The sequence below is a fragment of the Lepus europaeus genome, chromosome 10 (assembly GCF_033115175.1).
Source record: "Lepus europaeus isolate LE1 chromosome 10, mLepTim1.pri, whole genome shotgun sequence".
NCBI lineage: Eukaryota > Metazoa > Chordata > Mammalia > Lagomorpha > Leporidae > Lepus > Lepus europaeus.
In genome coordinates this window covers 8,395,707-8,414,288 of record NC_084836.1, presented here as the reverse complement: position 1 = coordinate 8,414,288, position 18,582 = coordinate 8,395,707, and the positions used below count along the sequence as shown (strand labels likewise).

At 63.9% G+C, this 18,582-nt stretch overlaps 1 protein-coding gene across 2 annotated transcripts; it reads right to left on the bottom strand.

Moving 5' to 3' along the window:
• Positions 1-12,859: 12,859 nt before the first annotated feature.
• Positions 12,860-18,544, bottom strand: CBX6 (chromobox 6). Of its 2 annotated transcripts, none has more exons than XM_062202831.1 (5): positions 18,389-18,544; positions 18,229-18,272; positions 18,056-18,121; positions 17,909-17,975; positions 12,860-14,230 (listed from the first exon to the last, which is right to left on the bottom strand). In XM_062202831.1, exons 1-5 carry the CDS (start codon positions 18,455-18,457, stop codon positions 13,289-13,291), a joined length of 1,188 nt encoding a protein of 395 aa, XP_062058815.1. In that variant the 5' UTR covers positions 18,458-18,544; the 3' UTR covers positions 12,860-13,288. The 2 variants fall into 2 exon arrangements, with proteins under 2 accessions (XP_062058815.1, XP_062058816.1); XM_062202832.1 differs by having other exon boundaries at positions 12,860-14,176.
• Positions 18,545-18,582: the final 38 nt, after the last annotated feature.

Here is an 18,582-nt window from a genome sequence, read left to right as displayed (position 1 = left end):
TGGCAGGAACCAGGCTGCCTGCACCGCTTTGTATCCCCAGCCCCTAGCTCCGTGCCAGGTGCTTAGCAGGTGCTCAGAACAGACCACTGCCCTCCTTGTTTATTCCCAGTATACATTAGGTGCCTAATAAGTGTTCGTTTCCTCTCAGACTTCTTTACCTGCCCCCGGGAGACCCACAGAGCCTCAGTTGAAGTCCCCTCCCTTTCTTAGTCCCTGCCCTGAGCAGGGTCGGGTATCACAGGCTCACATGCATGTCGGATGCACACGGCCCAGGCCAGGGCCTTCCAGGACTAGGGGACACAGGGCTCAGCTGGGGCCGGGGTGCTCGTGGTGGTGCGGGAGAAGGGAAGGGAGGCAGGCAGGGGAGGGCGTTGCTTTCCTCGTCGGGGAAGCCCAGAGATTCCCACCCAGAGTCTGCCTCGCTGGAGCAGCGAAGGGAGCCAGTGCCGCGCAGGTGGGCAGGAAATGGGGACATCTGTTCGCACACAGGCGCTGGAGGCCGAGAGCCGAGGAGGAAGCACACGTCCTCCCTGCAGGCGCCCGGGACTTGGCTGGGGAGCGCGTGCCGGAGGCCAGGCCCAGGAAGGAGGCCAGGAGGGAGGCTGCTCATGAGGCTGCCTCTGCTCCCTGCGGCGGTGCCCGCAGTGGCTCCAGGGCACCCTCGCCGCCCCCTCCTCCCGGGAACAGGTCTGTTTCTCTCCCTGCTTCTCGCTGTAGCAGGCTGCACCTGTACATCCCTGGAGCACCGTATTCTAACGGTCTCTGTCCCAGAGAAGAAATTCCGAGGTCCAGCCATTGGCCTGGGTGTCGCAGGTGGACAGCTGGCCTTTGAACCCAGGAGCTGTGAGCTCCTGCCTGACCGCGGGAGCCCACCCAAGCCCATCACCACTGCTGCGCCTCGCCCAGGGGTCCTGGCTCCCGTGGCCATTGCAGTGGGCTTTAACTCGCGTTTCCCCCACGAGGTCATGGAGTTCTTGAGGTCTGAAACCCACTGCGTGTCCAGGGTGGATCTGCTTAGCTTCTACGTGGTGGGGCTGGAGGAGGCACTGGCTGCTCCTCCCAGGCTTTGCCCGGGATTTTCCACTTTGCCGGTGTCTAGTCTAACAGCGGAGCTTCAAGCTCCGTTTTCAGCTTCTCTCTCCCAGCTAAGTCTGCCCGACACTGGAGGAGGAAGGAGGCTCGGTGGCTTCGTCCACCAAGACCCCCGCTTGCCCTCCTCCCCGCCCCTGCTAGGTGCCTCTGGCCCCATCAGGGTTGGAGCTTCTGGGAGGGAGGAGACAGAGTCTGACCTGGGTGGCGAGAGGATGGATGCTCTCAGAGGGGGTCAGGTGCCTGGAAGCTGGCTCCTTCTTGCTAGGGGCATTTTTGGTGGTTCTTCAGGGACCCCCCAGCAGGGCGTGTCCCACCTGCAGCCCCTACCCAGGCAAAGCGGCTCGCTGGTGACTGCTGCTACGATTCCCCTTCAGAGCCTGTCTTCCTGGGAGTCCACCCAACATGGGTGCCCCACAGGGTCACCACCCCTGCCCAGCCCCTCCCCATTCTGTCGGGCAGGGTCCTACTTCAAAGCAGCCTTCGACCGGCATCCTGGACCCCCGTGTGGGCAGTGAGCCCACCCCTGCTCCGTGGACATGGCACACTAGCTGGCCTCGCAGCTGCCCTTGGTCACCCATCTCCTACCTCCCAGCACCTGTCGTGCTCTCTGGTTCTGAGAAGCCCCCGCACTTGGCTTGAGGTGGGAGGAGCAGTGCCACCGCCTGTCGGTACAGAGCCCCCTGCCCCAGGACCCCCATACCGCCTGGCCAGCTTCTTTGGCTTCTTAGCTTTGCAGAGCGGGGGATAGGAACCACGAGGCATTTTTTTCCTGACCCCTTCGCAAGCCTCCACTTTGGCCCAGGTCATTCTATCCATTGTCCTCAGCTTCGGGGGTCTGGACCGGGGTGGGGGAGGGAAAGCAGGGCTGGTGAGACGGACAGGAGGGATCACACTTCCACTCAGGGGTCAGTTAGTCACAGCGGCTGGCGGCTCCCACCAGGGGAGGGGGTGAGTCAGGCAGCCCGTGGGGGCCGGCGCGGGGCAAGGGGACAGCTTGCCCTCGGGAGGCTGACTTGGACTGTCCCATCGAGGCGCGGCCGAGAGCGTGGACTTTGAAGTCGGGTACGTGGATCTCATTCCCGGCTGCATGACTTATGGCGTCACCTGGAGCCAGTGACTCAACCCCGGGGCCGGCCGTGGGCTCGGCAGCACCCGGTGGGGGGAAGCTCCAACGCATGGCTCAGAGCCTGGCCCGTGGCACGCTGGGCAAAGCTCCCTACAGTCCCATAAGGAAGGGGGCATTGCTACCCCTCCCCATTGTAGAGATGGATAAACCGAGGCTCTAGACGGATTAGCAATAGGCACGGGGTCCCTCACAGCTGGAAGTCCAGCTTCAGACCCACCTGCTGTGCCGGGAAGCTGCGGGGGCCCCTTCCGGGCTCCACTCGCTGGGGGGTTTCTGAGCGAGTTCTGCCCCTTCCTGGGCCTCGGCTCCCCGGCTGTGTTCCTGGAGTTGGCAGGATTTAGTGAGTCAGTCCTGACAACATCATTAGCTGCAGGAGACTTCAGCAAGTTCCTGGCAAAGGGAATGAAAAAGCTAAGTTCACTTGGGTGAAAAAACATTGGAAACCCATGCTTAGTTTTTTTCATCATTCACATTCCCCATACAACGTGAGCAACAGAGAGAGACAGACAGGGAGACACAGATAGAGAGTGTTCACCCTCCAAGTGCCTGCTATGGCCGGGCCTGGGCAGCGGCCTGGGCTCCCAGGCAGCTGGAGCGAGAAGCCAGATGTGGGCGTGGAACTCGGGCACTGTGACGCGGGATGCTACCCAGACACCTGCTCCTCCACCCCAGTGAAATTATCAACAACCCCTCCCATTCTTAGAGTAATTCTCAGTTGGAGAGGCTAATTCGGGGAAGCCCATTTTACAGGTGAGGCTACAGAGAGGTGGCAGGGCTAGGAACGGGGGCAGGACACGAGGAGGTGGTGAGCAGGGAGCTGGGACGAGGGCAGAAGGCAGAGGACTGCGCAGGCCTGGGCTCGTGGGCCTGGAAGGTGTCCCCTCCTACCATCGCCTCCTTCAATCCTCCCAAGCTGGGAGTCCTGCTCTCCTGTGAGGCTGAGGAGCACCGAGGCCCCGAGAGATGAGCGGTGGCCCCGGAGCCCCACCTGCCTCTGGACCAAGGTCTCCATGGCGTCTGCTGCTGACAGGTGGGCGGGCGGAGGAGCTCCTGGGAGGGAAACGGAGCAGCAGCCGGATCCATCCCACCCGCTAGGTTGGACTCCTGGGGCCCAGGCTGCGGGCTGTTGCCAAGGGAACCAGTGAGCTGCCAATCACACTAATGAGCCCCCCCACCATGGGGGCAGGGGCCATATTCTCCTTTTCCAAAAGAAAGGTCCCCGCTTCCTTCTCAGAGCTGGGGTAACTGGGGGCCAGAGGGGGGGTCCTGGCAGCTCTGAGTCCCCCCTCAGTAAGGGGGCGCCTCCCTGGGGCTGGGACTCCAGACCCCAAGCCTAGTCGGGCAGGAGGGAGGTGGGGGGGGGGTCTTGTCTTTATTTCTCAGCACCCCCGCTGCCCGCCCTGCTGCCTTTGCTCTATTTCTGCCAGCCTGCCCTGGCTCTGCAGGGCTGTGTCCCAGGCCCTCTTGCTCATAGAAGCCGGCTGCTGGTGGCTGTCATTGGAACGGAGGCTTGTGTCTTTGTCATGCCTGAGCCCCTTCATCCTTGGGAACAGAGAGAAGCCTTTGGTACCAAGTTGTCTAATGAAGGCTGCATCCCAGGGACATCCGGGAGGGATCTGAGGGCGCCCTGTTCCCATCCAGCCTCAGCCCAGACGGGCCGTGCACCTGCTGCGTCTGCCCTCCACTGGGCATTTGCACATCCATCCTCGCACCTCGCGGTTCTAAAGAGATACCAGAAGTCTGGGGAGAGAGCAAGATGCAGGATAATGAGAGAGCTGAGTTACTAAATATCTGAGGATTCGTGTTTTTTGACTTTTGATTTATTTAAGAGAGAGAGAGTGGTTCATTCCCCAGATGCAATAGCTGGGTCTGGGCAGGGCTGAAGCCAGGAACCAGGAACTCCATCCAGGCCTCCCCGTGGATGACAGGGGCCCAAGTCCTTAAGCCATCACCTGCTGCCTGCCAGGGTGTGCACTGAAGGGAGCTGGGACCAGGAGCAGAGCTGGGACTGGAGTGCAGCACGCCGATAGGGAACATGGTGTCCGAACCAGCGTCTTTTTTTTTTTTTAAGATTTATTTATCTATTTATTTGAAAGGTGGCATTACAAGAGGCAGAGGCAGAAAGAGAGAGAGGTCTTCCATCCACTGGTTCACTCCCCAGGTGGCTGCAACGGCTGGAGCTGAGCTGATCCAGAGCCAGGCGCCAGGAGCTTCTTCCAGGTCTCCCACTTGGGCACAGGGGCCCAAGGACTTGGGCCATCTTCTACTGCTTTCCCAGGTCATAGAGAAGCAGCTGGGACTCGAACCAGCGCCCATAAGGGAGCCGGCACCGCAGGCGGCGGCTTTACCCGCTACGCCACAGCACCGGCCCCGCGAACCAGCGTCTTAACTGCCGGGACAAATGCCCGCCTCTCAGTTGTTTTTCTTGTTATAGTAAAACACGCAACCTAACGTTTACCATCGTAGCTACTTGGACGTGTACCGTCCCATGGAAGGAAATCCTCTTAAGGTGCCGTGCGGCTCTCACTGCCTCCAGAACTCTTCTCGTCTTGCAACACGGAGACCCTGTACCCACTGAGCGCCGGCTTGCTACGCCCTGCTCCCCACCACTTTTGGCTGCTCTAAGCACCCCCGAGGATGGGGCTCAAACAGGGCTGTCTTCTCGTGTCTGGCTTAATTCACTCAGCCAGCCTGGTGTCCTCGGGGCTCCCCCGTGTGGTCCCAGGGGTCACAATCGCCTTCCTTTCCAAGACTGAATAGAATTCCATGGAGGCGGGCACCACCCCACCCCTCCGTTCATTCACAGGGGACACGTGGGTTGCGTCTGCGCTTTAGTACTGCAATAATGCCACCAGCAACCTGGGTGTACCAATATCTCCTGGAGACCCTGCTGTGTATGAACCCAGGAGTGGACAAGCAGCTCCAAGGGTGATGCTATTTTTTTAAGATTTTTATTTATTTATTTGAGCGGTAGAGTTACAGACGGTGAGAGGGAGAGACAGAGAGAGGTCTTCCTTCCATTGGTTCACTCCCCAAATGGCTGCAACGACCGGAGCTGTGCCGATCCGAACCCAGGAGGCTCTTTCTGGTCTCCCATGTGAGTGCAGGAGCCCAAACACTTAGGCCACCTTCTACTGCTTTCCCAGGTCATAGCAGAGAGCTGGGTTGGAAGAGGAGCAGCCAGGACTAGAACCGGCATCCATATGGGATGCCGGCACCGTAGGCGGAGGATTAACCTACTGCGCCACAGAGCGCCCCCCCCTTTTTTTTAGGACTTAACACACTGTTTCCCTCTTCAGCTGTACCATCTGATGCTCCAACAGAGCACAAACTTGCCAACTTCTGCACCCCCCCCCATTCATCTTTTTAACAGTGGCCCTCCTAATGGACACAGGTGCTCTCTCATTGCAATGTTGTCTGCACCCCCCCCCCCACATTCACCTTTTTAACAGTGGCCCTCCTAATGGACACAGGTGCTCTCTCATTGCAATGTTGTCTGCACCCCCCCCCCCACATTCACCTTTTTAACAGTGGCCCTCCTAATGGACACAGGTGCTCTCTCATTGCAATGTTGTCTGCACCCCCCCCCACATTCACCTTTTTAACAGTGGCCCTCCTAATGGACACAGGTGCTCTCTCATTGCAATGTTGTCTGCACCCCCCCCCCACATTCACCTTTTTAACAGTGGCCCTCCTAATGGACGCAGGTGCTCTCTCATTGCAATGTTGTCTGCACCCCCCCCCCACATTCACCTTTTTAACAGTGGCCCTCCTAATGGACGCAGGTGCTCTCTCATTGCAACGTTGGTTGGCATCTCCCTAACGAGCACGTCCCCAGGTGCTGACTGCAGGCCACTTGGACATCCTCGCCAGAGGAATGTCTCCCCCTTCCTCCGCCTGTTTTTGAAACAGGTTGTTTCGGTGTTGTTGAGTGCCCTGTGTATCCGGGATGCTAATCCCTTATCAGAGATATGATTTGCAAGTATTACTCCCACTGTGTGGAAGACAGTTTTATTCCTTTGACAGGGTTTGGTGAAAATGTAAAAGTTTTCATTCAGCCCAATGTATCTATTTTGTTGCTTCTGCATGTGGTATCCTAACCAAGAAATCGTCACCACATCCAACGCCGGGCAGCTTTTGCCCGACATCTGATCCTGAAAGCTTTGCACCTTGCATTGAGTTCTCCCATCCAGTTTGCACTAATTCAGGCGCCTGCACGTGCATATCCAGTTTGCCCAGCACCACGTGTTGGGAGGTTACTCTCTCTCCATTGAAAGGGCTTGGCACCTTTGTCAAAAGTCATTTGGCCGTAACTGCCGGGTGCGCGTCTGGCTCTCCACCCTGTCCCATTGGTCCTCACTGTCCCTGCCCCAGCAGCGAGCGGTCTTGCTCACCGCCGGCTGTGACTTCTAACGAACACGATCTGTGGCATCAGAGTGGCTTTATGCCTCGTGATACACACGGTGACTTTTGAAATTCATTTCGCTTGAATAGGGTGAGCTGGGTGCAGACCTCTACGCCCCTGGATCCTGCGGGCTGCTCTTGTCCTGTGGCCGGCTTCCCCGGGCACCAGGTTATTGTGGACTGTGAGCTCACGTGCACCTGGGTTTTCTCCGGGAGAACCCTGTGTGGTCCCGATCACGGGTCTGGCTCTCAGACGGCTGCTTTTGCTCCTGGCCCGTGCCCTGCGGTGTAATCGGCCCCAGGTTGGGTTTTTTTGTTTTAATTCTTTTTATTAGTTAGACTTGTGAGCTCTTGGACCATGCGGAAAACACAAACTCTAAAGTCAGATCTGGGATTGGTGGTGTGGGGGGTGTGGTTGGTCTACACAGAGAATTCTGCTTTTCCCAACAGAGGACTTCCGTGACATCTCTCTGCAAACGGCTGGTTCCTCCCCCATTTGCTTTGTTGCTGAGGAAGTACATCCAGTCTCCCCTGCTGCTTCCTGTGCGACACCCCCCCCCCCCCCCCCGCACTGCTGTGGCCCAAGTGGCCTGAGCCGGGCTTTGCAGGCAGGGAGCCTGGTGAAGTGTGTCCTCCCAAAGCCAGCAGTGTGCACTCGGCACACAGCCTCACGCCTGGCTCGAGAGAGGGCTCAGCGATGTTTTTTAAAAGACTGATTAATTAATTAATTAATTAATTTTTAATTTTTTTCTTTTTTTTTAATAGTTGCAAAGTACTCAGGCACTTTTTTTTAATTTTTTAAAATTTTATTTATTTATTTATTTTTTTGACAGGCAGAGTGGATAGTGAGAGAGAGAGACAGAGAGAAAGGTCTTCCTTTTTGCCGTTGGTTCACCCTCCAATGGCCGCCGCAGTTGGCGCGCTGCGGCCAGCGCACCACGCTGATCCGATGGCAGGAGCCAGGTACTTATCCTGGTCTCCCATGGGGTGCAGGGCCCAAGCACTTGGGCCATCCTCCACTGCACTCCCTGGCCACAGCAGAGAGCTGGCCTGGAAGAGGGGCAACCGGGACAGAATCCGGTGCCCCGACCGGGACTAGAACCCGGTGTGCCGGCGCCGCAAGGCGGAGGATTAACCTAGTGAGCCGCGGCGCCGGCCTAATTTTTTATTTTTTGACAGGCAGAGTGGACAGTGAGAGAGAGAGAAAGGTCTTCCTTTTTTCCCGTTGGTTCACCCCCCAATGGCTGCTGCGGCCGGTGCACAACACTGATCCAAAGCCCGGAGCCAGGTGCTTCTCCTGGTCTCCCATGCGGGTGCAGGGCCCAAGCACTTGGGCCATCCTCCACTGCACTCCCGGGGCAGAGCAGAGAGCTGGCCTCGAAGAGGGGCAACTGGGATAGAATCTGGTGCCCCAACCGGGACTAGAACCCGGTGTGCCAGCACCGCAGGCGGAGGATTAGCCTAGTGAGCCACGGCGCTGGCCGATTAATTTATTTATATGAGAAAAGATCTCCCATCTGCTGGTTCACTTCCCAGATGGTTGCGTTAGCCAGGGCCAGGCTGGGCCAGGCTAAAGCCAGGAGCCAGGAATGACATCCAGCCTCCCGCGTGGGTGCAGGGCCCCAGGCACTCGGGACACCGTCCACTGCCTTCCCAGCTGCACTGGCAGGGAGCTGGACTGGAAGCGCAGTCCCAAGTGGCGGCTTGCCCCGCTGCGCCCCACGCCCATCTGGCAGGCCCTCTGACCTCTGACCCCTCTTCTCCCAGACACAGCCTGGCAGACGGAAAAGCCAGGGAACCTTCAGCTTTTTACAAAACGGCCGAGTTAACTTGGCAAAACTAGACGTTCTCACCCCATCCCGCCCTTGCCCCCACCCCCTCACTGACTCCCCTCTCTGGGAGGCCCAGGAGTGGGGTAGGGTGAGGGCCAGGGGTCAGGCCCAGCCCTGCCCGGCAGAGGACCCGTGCACGGCCCCCCGCCCACCTCAGAAGGGGTCTTTGTGCTCTGGGGCACTGCCCCACCCTTTCCTGTCCTTGGCACAAACCCTCTGATTCCTCTGAGACATTGCCTTGGTCACCAGCAGACCCAGCTGCTCAGTGACAGCGTGACACAGACGTGACGCATCCCAGGATGCACCTGCGGGGCCTCTGTGCGCCCGGGGTTTGGGGCCGGGACTGGAGCCCTGTGCTCCTCAGGCACTTCCCTGTCTGGCCGCTTCTGCCCCAGGACAGCTGCTCTGGACCGGGGGCTCCCTGGGCACTGGTGAGGGGCCCCCAGCACTCAGCAGGTGTTCAAAACCCGGAGCGCTGAATGTGCAATGCAGGGAACAGAACCTGGAGCAGGGGCCTGGGGGACTTCAGACCATCTGGGCAGCGCCCCCTGCAGTTGGTGCTCCGGCCACCGCCCCTGCCCACCCGCCTGTCCACCTTCAGTGCCCCCAGGCAGGGACACGCTTGCAGGTTCCTTGCTGGCCCCAGCCGGGGCCACTGGCAGTGAGGGGTCAGCTGGAGCCCCAGTTCTGCCTCCCAGTCCCGCAGGAGGAGGGGAGGTCCGAGCTCGCTGACAGAGGCCCAAGGGCCCGCTGAATGCCAAGGGCCACGCTGAGGGCAGGGAGCAGGTGCCCAGCGCCCAGCAGGGCCGGGGCCAGGTGTGGGAGCAGCCCTTGCAGAGGGGAGCCAGGCCCTGGGCAGCGCACCTCACCATGTGCGGGTCAGGAGGAGACGGGCAAAAGGGGGACCGGGGGTGTCCGGAGAGCAAGCAGCAGGGAGACAGGCCCCTGGGAAAGCATGGGGTGGCTGCTTTTGGGGTCCACTCACGCGGAGAGGCAGCCCCCAGCACCCAGACATCCGCTGTGACGGGCCCCAGTCTGAGCGAGTGTCCCACGATGGGTGGGGAGCCCCTGGCCTTCAGCTCTGCTGCCACAGGCTGACCCCGCCCCCCAGGGCACGGGGGAGGGGCTGCAGCAGAAATGACACACTCCTTGCCGGGCGGCTCTCGGTTCCGGAATGTGACAATTTATTTGGGGGGGTAAAGGAAGTCCCCCCTTTCCTGGCATGGATACAATACTGAAGAGCAGCAGAACAAAACGTACAAGACAGAAATCGGCACGACCTACCCTCCCCGGCCCTGCAGGGCCAGAGCCCCCAGCAGGACGCAGGGGGTGGGAGGGGGGGGACCGCACCCTGCTCTGTTCCCGCCAGCCCTGCCCCACTCCCACCTGGCACCAACAGAAGCAACGTGGAGGCGGCCAGGGGCTGGATGGCTGAGAGAGAGAGAGAGAGAGAGAGAGAGAGAGAGAGAGAGAGAAACAGTGCCCCTCCCCCAATATAGAGCTATATACGTATACTTTATATATATAGAATCCATCCGTGCACAGTTCATTAAATGAGCTTTTCAAAAATTAAAAAAAAAAAAAAACATAAGATACATATTCCTTTAGGCCTTTGTGTTTTTAAATTAAAACCAACAAAAAGAAGTCTCTGCCTCCACTCTGCCGGGGCGCCGGAACTCTGAGCTCCCGCAGCGGCCTCGGGCCAGTGCGGCCCCCGCCAGGCCCCCAGCCCCCTCCCACCCCAGCTGCTGCCCGGCACGCAGTGGCGCTCCCGGTGCTGGGGTGCTGGCGGAGTGCTTACTCCTTCAAGGCCGGGGTGAGAGGCCCACAGGCCTCGGAGGTGGGGTCCTTGGCCCCCGCCCAGCCGGGTCCCCAGCTTGCTGTGGGCAGCACAGGGGGCCGGAGAGACCCTCGCCCGGAGTTTGAGGCCCTAGCTCTGGGCTTTCCGAATCTGAGAGGAGATGCGGAGGGAGACAGAACTAAAACTTTAAAAAACACCTTCCTCTCCTCTTTGAAAGTGATTCCTCAAGCCGCACGCGCGCCCCCCAGAGGCCGCCTTGGGCTGGCGCACGGGAGCCCCAAGGCCACACCGACCCGCCGGGCCTGCGCTGGCCAGCGTGGGCGAAGTGCAAAAACAGAACAATAAAACCACACACAGAAAAGCGGGAAACGGAGCCTGTCCTTCCGGGTCCCCAGAGAGGTCAGAACGGCGGGCAGCAGCGCAGGCCCCCCAGCTGGGGGTCAGCCCGCCAGCCTCCTGCTGGCTCCAGGGTCCCGGCAGGGTCGCACCATCCTCAAAGGCGGCCGGCCCAGCCCACCCCTGACGCCACCCTGGTGAGCAGCCTTGCTTCCACCCACCACGCGCTGAGCTCATTTTGACCTTGACCCCTCTGCAGGGCGAGAACACAGAAGAGACCACAGCTGGTGCTGCCCTACACACCCATTTCACAGACGGGCAAACCGAGGGTCCCAGCCTTCCATTTCAAACGGCAGACCCCGGACCTCACCTGTTTCCTATGCCACGTGGGTGGGGAGGGGGGGATGCCCCACCCAGTGTTGGACACGGGAGGAGCCTGGGATTTGGGGACCATGTCATGTACAAAAATAAAGCGAACCAGACTGCAACATCGGCTGGAGAACTAGGCAAACGGAAAAGCAGCAAGGCTGGAGGAGGGGCCGGGAGGCTGAACTGTGCAAGTGGGTGGGGGCAGGGCGGCAGGTCCCTTCCAAGCGGTCACCGCCTGCGACAGCTTCTTCCCCCTCAAGGCTGTGTGCCCTTCTGGCCAGGGCAGCTTGGGCTGTCTTTGGGGTGGTGGGGAGCGAGGGGGGTGGTAGGGAGCAGCCTCCCTGGAGACACCTGCCCCTGCAGCTCCTGCTCCCTCCTCCCTCCCCAGGGACCAGCTGCTCTGCTCCCCTTGGAGCAAAGCTTGGGGTGGAAGTCGGGGCCGGGCCAGCCGGGCAGGCCTACCCGAGGTGTGCCTGCGGGGCCTGCGACACCAAGAGCCCCCAGGCCGGCCCAGGCCCCCACCCCGCTCCCCACCCTCCCCTCACCTGTGCAATCGCTGCGTTACTAGTTTTTCTTTAAATATCTTTCTCCCCTCCCCCCCGCCCCACTAGGAATACCACAATATTTTTGTCTATTTCTTTTTTTTCCTCTTTTTTTGCTTTTTTTTTTTGCAAAACTAATTCTTTCACTTTCCTGTCATAAAATCACCTCTGAAAACACAACTCTTTACAAAAAAAGTCACGAACGACACGGACTCTCGGGAACACATTGCTATGGTCTCTGGAACACCTGTAGCTGGCACCCAGGCCGTCACGCGCTGGGGAGGGTGGGGGAATCACCTCCAGGGACAAGGCGAAATTCCAGCCCTTATTTGGGGGAAAGCCGATTGGCACTTGGGCGGCCAGAGCCAACACAAAGGGTGGGATGGGGAGGGAGCCCTCCTGCCTGCCAGGGGCCCCCCGCACAGGGTCTACAGCCTGGGGCCAGGGGCAGCAGGCAGCCCCCCAAGGAAGTTTCAGGACAGAGTGCCCGCCCCTCCTGGGACCACAGGTGCTTGCGACCTGCTGGGCTCCCCTTCCTGCCTTCGCCCTCTGGGCAGAGGTGCCAAGGGCTGCTGGCTCCGGCCACGCCCAGCTGAGGCCTGGGCAGTGGCCCAGGGGGCCAGCGGGAGACCGAGTCCCCTCCTGACGCCCGCCCTGCAGCTGGGGCTTTGGTCTCTGCGCTGGCTTGCGTGGCTCGGCTCCCGGGCAGCAGAAGGCCACAGAAGCTGCCAAGGGCAGCCGAGGCCTCCCGCTGCGCCGAGCCGGCTGGGCTGGGAGCGCAGCGGTCAGAAGCACACGGAGCAGGTGGGAGATGCCGGGAGACCCTCGGGGACGGCTTCCAGGCCCTTTCTGTCCTCCCCAAACACCCGGGAGGAACGGGAGCCTTGGGATGGGGTCTCCCCTGTCTGGCTCAGCCCCCAGAGCGGCAGAGGCCCGGCCGGTCGGGCGGACCACCCTCAGGAGCGGGGCAGGGGGCACCTCTGGGCCAGCCCCACAACAAACTGCCAGACTGGAGCCAGGGCCCCATGCCCTACTGGGGCGAGGGAAGGGCCGAGCACCCAGTGCCCGCGTGGCCCCAGCACGAGCACGCGGGACAACACCCCGGGGCACACACTGCCGCAGCAGGTTCTCGTGGCACCTTTGGTCAAGAACTGCGGGGCCTTCGATGCTGGGGTGCCCTGGCGGCCCTGGGGAGGGGGCGGAGGATTCTACTCGGGCCTCACCCAGAAGCCAGCAGCTTGGACCCCCTCCCTGGTCCAGCTTCAGAGGCCCCCGTTGCTGCGGAGGGAGGGGTCTGCCTCCCCCCTCCCCCCCAGTGGCTTTGCCAGATAGGCAGGAAGGGAAGGGAGCGCGCCCACCCGGGGTAGGGGTCTCCTAAGGGCCCCACAGCTGCCGGCTTAGCACCGAGATCAGATGCTGTACACAGAGGTGGGGAGCGAGCTGGGGAGGCACGGGGGCGGGATGTGGAAGGGCAGGTGAGCCCCGGAGGCCTGCAGCTTCCCAGAGACCACCCAGCAGGCCCCGCTGTGCGTGGGCAGAGACGGTACCAAGAGGGAGCGCTTCTGGGTGCCCATGCCCTGCCCCAGTCCCAACCCGGCCCCAAACGGCTCCCACCCCCTGGCCTTCGGGGGGGGGCTCCAGTTCCCAGCCCCATCACCCCGGGGTCAACACGGAGCCACTGGAGACAAGCAAAGCACAGGTAGCGAGGTCTGAGGGTGGGGACGGTGGGAGCCAGAGTGACTTCGGGCAGGAGGGCCCCCCACAGCCCCCCTCCCGGGGAGCCCCCTCACTTGCTCCCCCCGCTGCCGCCCCCACCGGCCCCCGCGGCCGCGCCCCCCACCCCCGCGGCCACCTTCTCGAAATCCTCGGGGTTGCAGAATTCCTTGATGGTGACCGTCAGGAGGTTGCTGGTGACATCGGTGACGACGACGTTGGAGCAGGGGGACATCTCAGGGCGCCAGTCCCCGGCCTCCGGCTCGGAGGCTGTGGGCAGTGCCTGGCCGGCAGCCGCCGTGGCATCAGGGGGCACGCGCTTACTGGCAGCCGCCGTCTCGGGAGGGAGGGACAGGTCGAGCACCTCGGGCTGGCGCCAGTCGGGCGCAGGGAGGGTCTCGGGGAGCAGCTTGGGGGGCGCGTCGTCGGGGTCGGAGGAGGACTGAGGCGTGGAGCTGCGGGCGTCGTAGGGGGCGGCGGGGGCGGCCAGCAGCAGCCCGGGGCCGGGGGCGCTGGCGGCGGCGGGCGGGGGCGCCAGCGGCGCGGCCGGGGGCTTGTAGAGCGCCAGGGCGCCCAGCTTCATGTGGCGGATCTGCGTGCGCAGGACGCTCTCGCTGAACTTCTTGCTCTTGCCGATGACGCGGTTCCTGGACGGCACCTTGGGGCGGGCGAGCGCCCCCGCGCCCTGGCCCGCGCCCGCGCCGCCCGCGCCCTTGTCGATCACTTTCAGGTTCAGGATGACGCGGCTGCGCTTGGGCTCCCGCGGCTTTACCTTGCGGTTGAGGATGCGCACGGTCTCGGAGAAGGGCGAGATGGGCGGGCGCAGGCCGGGGCTGCCCCCCTGCGGGTCCGGCCGCGGCAGGGGGCGGCGGGACATGCGGTGGCAGCGCCGGATGTCTTTCTTGAGTCGGTGCACGGCGGCGCTGGAGTGCAGCTTGGGCGTGGACGCGCTGGCGCTCGGCTTGACAGAGAAATGCACGTCACTGATGCGGAGGGCCTCGGCCTGGGCCCGGGCCTGCGGGCAGAGCGGGGGCGGTGGGTGGGACCTCAGGGCTTCGTGCCGCCCCCTGGGGACCCCCAGCGCCAGCCACCCCTCCGTGCAAGGACGGGAGAGTCCGCAGTACCCGGGACCCCTGCTTGGAGAGGTTCAGGGAGATGAAGCTACCTGCCTGGGCCACAGCCCGGACCCTAGCACCTGTCCCTGGGCTGGCTCGGCCATGGGCACTGGGGGCACAGCCAGCCCGGGCTGCCCTCCCTGAGGCAAGAGACGGTCAACAGGACATCTAAAGAGCCACCTAAAAACGCCCCCTCCGCAAAGGACCCCGGCCCAGCCTGGCACCGCCCTGCCAGCCACTCAGTGCCAGCGAGGACGGGATCCTCCCTGCTGACCCACTGCCCATCACCAGCACCCCTGGGTGTGACCCTGTGTGCCCAGGACCTGGCTCGGGAGAACCCATGACAACAGGCTGGAATCCAACCCAGATCTGGTGGGGAAGTCTCCTGGTGGGAACGGGCGCCCCCTACTGTCCGGGCCCAGCTGTCCTTCCCGCTCTGGACTGAGCTAGGCAGCGGCTCCCTCTCCCTCCTCGCTACCTCCCCGAAGGCACAGGACAGGGCCCGGGGTTCCAGCTCCACCCAGCCCTTGTTGGAGCACACCCCGGGTGACAGCAGCTGTGCCGCTCAGCCAGCCCTGCCTTCCCCCCAGACACTAAGGAGGCTGGGTCTGCTGCATCGCGGGGCGCACAGGGGGCCGGGCATTAGGGGCACGGACCCCCCTGTGGGGGAGGCTGTGACGGCAGAGCCCGGGGCAGGCAGAACCCTGGGCTGACACCACGCGGCTCTGGAGGCTGAGAGCTCCCCGCCGGCCAGGCCGGTGTGGCGCCAGGGTGCAGATACCGAGAGGCCAACAGCGAGAGCTGGGGTCACAGCAGGGTGTGCATCTGTTACAGATCCTGGGAGCCCAGTGGGGCAGAGAGGACACAGCCCCCCAAGGCGGCCGGTGAGGCTTGGCAGGGTGGACGCTGCGTTTTGAGGTCTGTCCATCTCCCCATACTTAACCCTCTCCAGGAGACCAGCCTGTATTTGGCCACACTCATCAGCTGACCACGCGACGGCGTCTTCGCTGGGTGCTGCCTCCCAGCCCCCACCCCAAGCACACTGGGTGCCCACCTCCACCTGGGGCCCACCGGAGCTGCTCAGCCAGAAATTCCTGTGGCCACAAGGTGGCAGCACTCAAGGCGAAGGCCGCCGGCTACCTCCCCCCCCCCCCCAGGCCCATCAAACCCCTCCCCAGACAAAGGCAGGGGAACAGAGCCTCCTGCAGGCCTGTCCCCAGGGGCCTGGGGGATCCCCAACTTCTCTGATCCCCAGGGTTTAGCACCCCCCCCCGCATGCCAACTGACCGCTGAGCGAGTCCAGCAGTAACAGCCTTGGGGTGTGGGTGACAACAGGCCCTCCCTCCTAACCTGACCCACCACAGGGCACCCAGCACCTGCTGTGGGCAGGGCCGGAACTCGGCTCACGGGAACAAGCATCTTCTGCCCATCTCCCAAGTTCTCACGAGCAATGCGTATTACTGTCGCCTCCAACGGCTGTTGGTAAAAGGGATCGTCTTACTTCCTCCCCGATTGAACATTCGTCGAACGCAGGCCCTGGGTCTGCTGGTGAATTAAAGCTGACTGCACGGCCACTGGGTGGCAGGCCTGGCTCTGGGGCTCCGCGAGCTGCACACTGGGGAGGCTAGAGAAGCCCCCCCACCCATTTCCACTCCACACTGGGGACACCCATGTCGTGGGTGGCACTTGGCAGCCGGTGCCATGGGGGGGTGTCACTGGCAGCTCTGCCACACTGCCCCGCCCAGGGAGGCATGGAGCCATGGGTTCCGCCCACCCTGCTCTCCACAGCCCCTGGCAAAGAGCCCCCACCACGCTCAAGGCATTCCATCTGCCCCTCTGAGCCTGCAGCCCCCACAGCTTCCTGTTTGTGTGCCCACGCACCCCCCGCCCCCAGCCTGACACCTGCTCCTTAAAGCAAGGAGACAGGATGGGCCTCAGGTCGTCGCTTCCCCAGTCTGGGTCTTGATCTGTTCATCTGTGTAATGGGGCCCAAACTTCCCCGCTCACACGGGTGTGGAGAAAATCCAACGAGAGGGGCCCGCAGCCAGCTCAGGGACGGCATTTCGTGAACAGCTCTCTCGGCCGCTGCCGCGTTCGCCGCTAGAGGGCGCGCCGGCTGCGCCGAGCGGCTGTCACTCGGCCCGTCAGCCCCGCAGCTCCGCCCCGCCCCGCACCGAGCAGCGTCAGGGTTAGGGTGGCCCCACGGATCGCCCGAGGCGCGTGTCCCTCGGTGGCGGGCCGGGTCACAGAAGCATGGCTCTCGGCAACCCAGCGTGTCTCTCCTGCTTCAGGTCCGAATCCAACCCCGGCGCACGCACGGTCCTCCGGGGTGCGGGGTGGAAGCGGGCCCCTTCCCCCTACCGGGCTCTGAGGGTCTGCGGTCTTGAGCCTCTTCTCTGCAGGGCCCTCCCCGTCCTCGGCAGCCCACGGCCACGCGGTCAGCGCGTCGCGGCCTCGCGGGGAGACCCCGGCTCGCCCACCCTCCCTCTCCGTCTCTGCGGGTCCCCCCTCGGCAGCGAGGCCAGCGACCCGCACGCCCGTCCTCCTGGGAGCCCCCCACCCCGACGGCCCCGAGTAGGGGGAAACCGTAGCTCGGAGCCACGGGGGCAGCGGCCAGGCCGAGCAGACCAACTCCCGGGGCAGCGACCCGAGGTCAGGCCCCCGTGGTCCTGCGAGTCAGGAGGGGAGGCAGGCAGGTGCGGGCTGGAGGCAGGCAGGTGCGGGGCTGGAGGCAGGCAGGTGCGGGGCTGGAGGCAGGCAGGTGCGGGGCTGGAGGCAGGTGCAGGCCCGCAGGCGCCTCCCGGGCTGGGGAGCGGGGCCCTCGGGCTCGGCGGCGCCCCCGGAAAGGCCCCCGGCACGCTGGGCTCCACGGAGCGCGCCCCCCAACACCACGTCCCCGGGCCCCCGCCCTCAGACCCCCGCACGCAGGGCTCCACGGAGCGCCCTCGCTCTCAGACCCCCACACTGTGGGCTCCACGGAGCGCGCCCCCCAGAAGGCCCCCCACACTGTGGGCTCCACGGAGCGCGCCCCCCAGAAGGCCCCCCACACTGTGGGCTCCACGGAGCGCGCCCCCCAGAAGGCCCCCCGCATGCTGGGCTCCACGGCGTGCACCCCCCCAACACCACGTCCCCGGGCCCCCGCCCTCAGACCCCCGCACGCTGGGCTCCACGGAGCGCCCCCGCCCTCAGACCCCCGCACGCTGGGCTCCACGGAGTGCTCCCCCCAGAAGGCCCCCCGCATGCTGGGCTCCACGGCGTGCACCCCCAACACCACGTCCCCGGGCCCCCGCCCTCAGACCCCCGCACGCTGGGCTCCACGGAGCGCCCCCGCCCTCAGACCCCCGCACGCTGGGCTCCACGGCGTGCGCCCCCGCCCTCAGACCCCCGCACGCTGGGCTCCACGGAGCGCCCCCGCCCTCAGACCCCCGCACGCTGGGCTCCACGGCGTGCGCCCCCCCACGTCCCCGGGCCCCTCGGGGGAGCGCGCCCGCGCGGCCTCGGCTCCGTCCGCCCCTGCAGGCCCCGAGCCGCGCGGGGCTGGGGCCCGGGAGGGGGCTGCTGGGGCCGGGCCAGCTTACCTTGAGCAGGAAAGTTTTGGGCTTGGGTCCCCTCTTCTTGGGCCCGTACAGCTCCCGCTCGCGCTCCCTGCGGCCGAGAGACGCCGAAGGTGACGCCGCGCCCCGCGCCGCCCCGCGCCCGCGCCCCCGCCCGCGCCCCCCACTCACTTCTGCTCGAAGGCCGCGATGAGCCGCGAGTCCAGGATGTTCTCCTCGGGCTCCCAGGTGCTGTACCTGCGCGGCCGCACGCACGAAACCGCAGTGAGCGCCGGCGAGGCGGGGGCGCCCCGCACCCCGCGGCCTCCCCGCGCCCGGCCCCGGCCCCGGCCCGCGCCACTCACTTGATCGCCCACCCCTTCCATTTCACCAGGTACTCGATGCGTCCCTGGAAAACAGAAAACAGCAGGACGGGGCGATGGGGGTGGGGAGGGCGCGGGGCGCGGGGCGCGGGCGCGGGGCGCGGGGTGCGGGGCCGCCGGCCTGCCCCGGGCGGCGGCTCACCTTTCGGATCCGCCGCTTGATGATGGATTCGGCCGCGAAGACCCGCTCGCCCACTGCAGACAGCTCCATCTTGCTCAGCGGCACCCACAGCCCATAATACTCCCCGCTCCCGCGGCCGGTGCTGCACCGCTCGCGCACGCGCCGCAGCGCCCAGGCCCCGGCGGGCGGGCGCGCGCTCGCGCTCCCCCGGCCAG

What these genes read in the sequence shown, in the direction of transcription:
- CBX6 (XM_062202831.1), bottom strand. Translation starts at nt 18,457, where the DNA reads ATGGAGCTGTCTGCAGTGGGCGAGCGGGTCTTCGCGGCCGAATCCATC. An exon ending in TCAAGCGGCGGATCCGAAAG is followed by an intron (nt 18,273 to 18,388) that starts GTGAGCCGCCGC and finishes TCTGTTTTCCAG; the next exon opens with GGACGCATCGAGTACCTGGT. An exon ending in ATCGCGGCCTTCGAGCAGAA is followed by an intron (nt 17,976 to 18,055) that starts GTGAGTGGGGGG and finishes TCTCGGCCGCAG; the next exon opens with GGAGCGCGAGCGGGAGCTGT.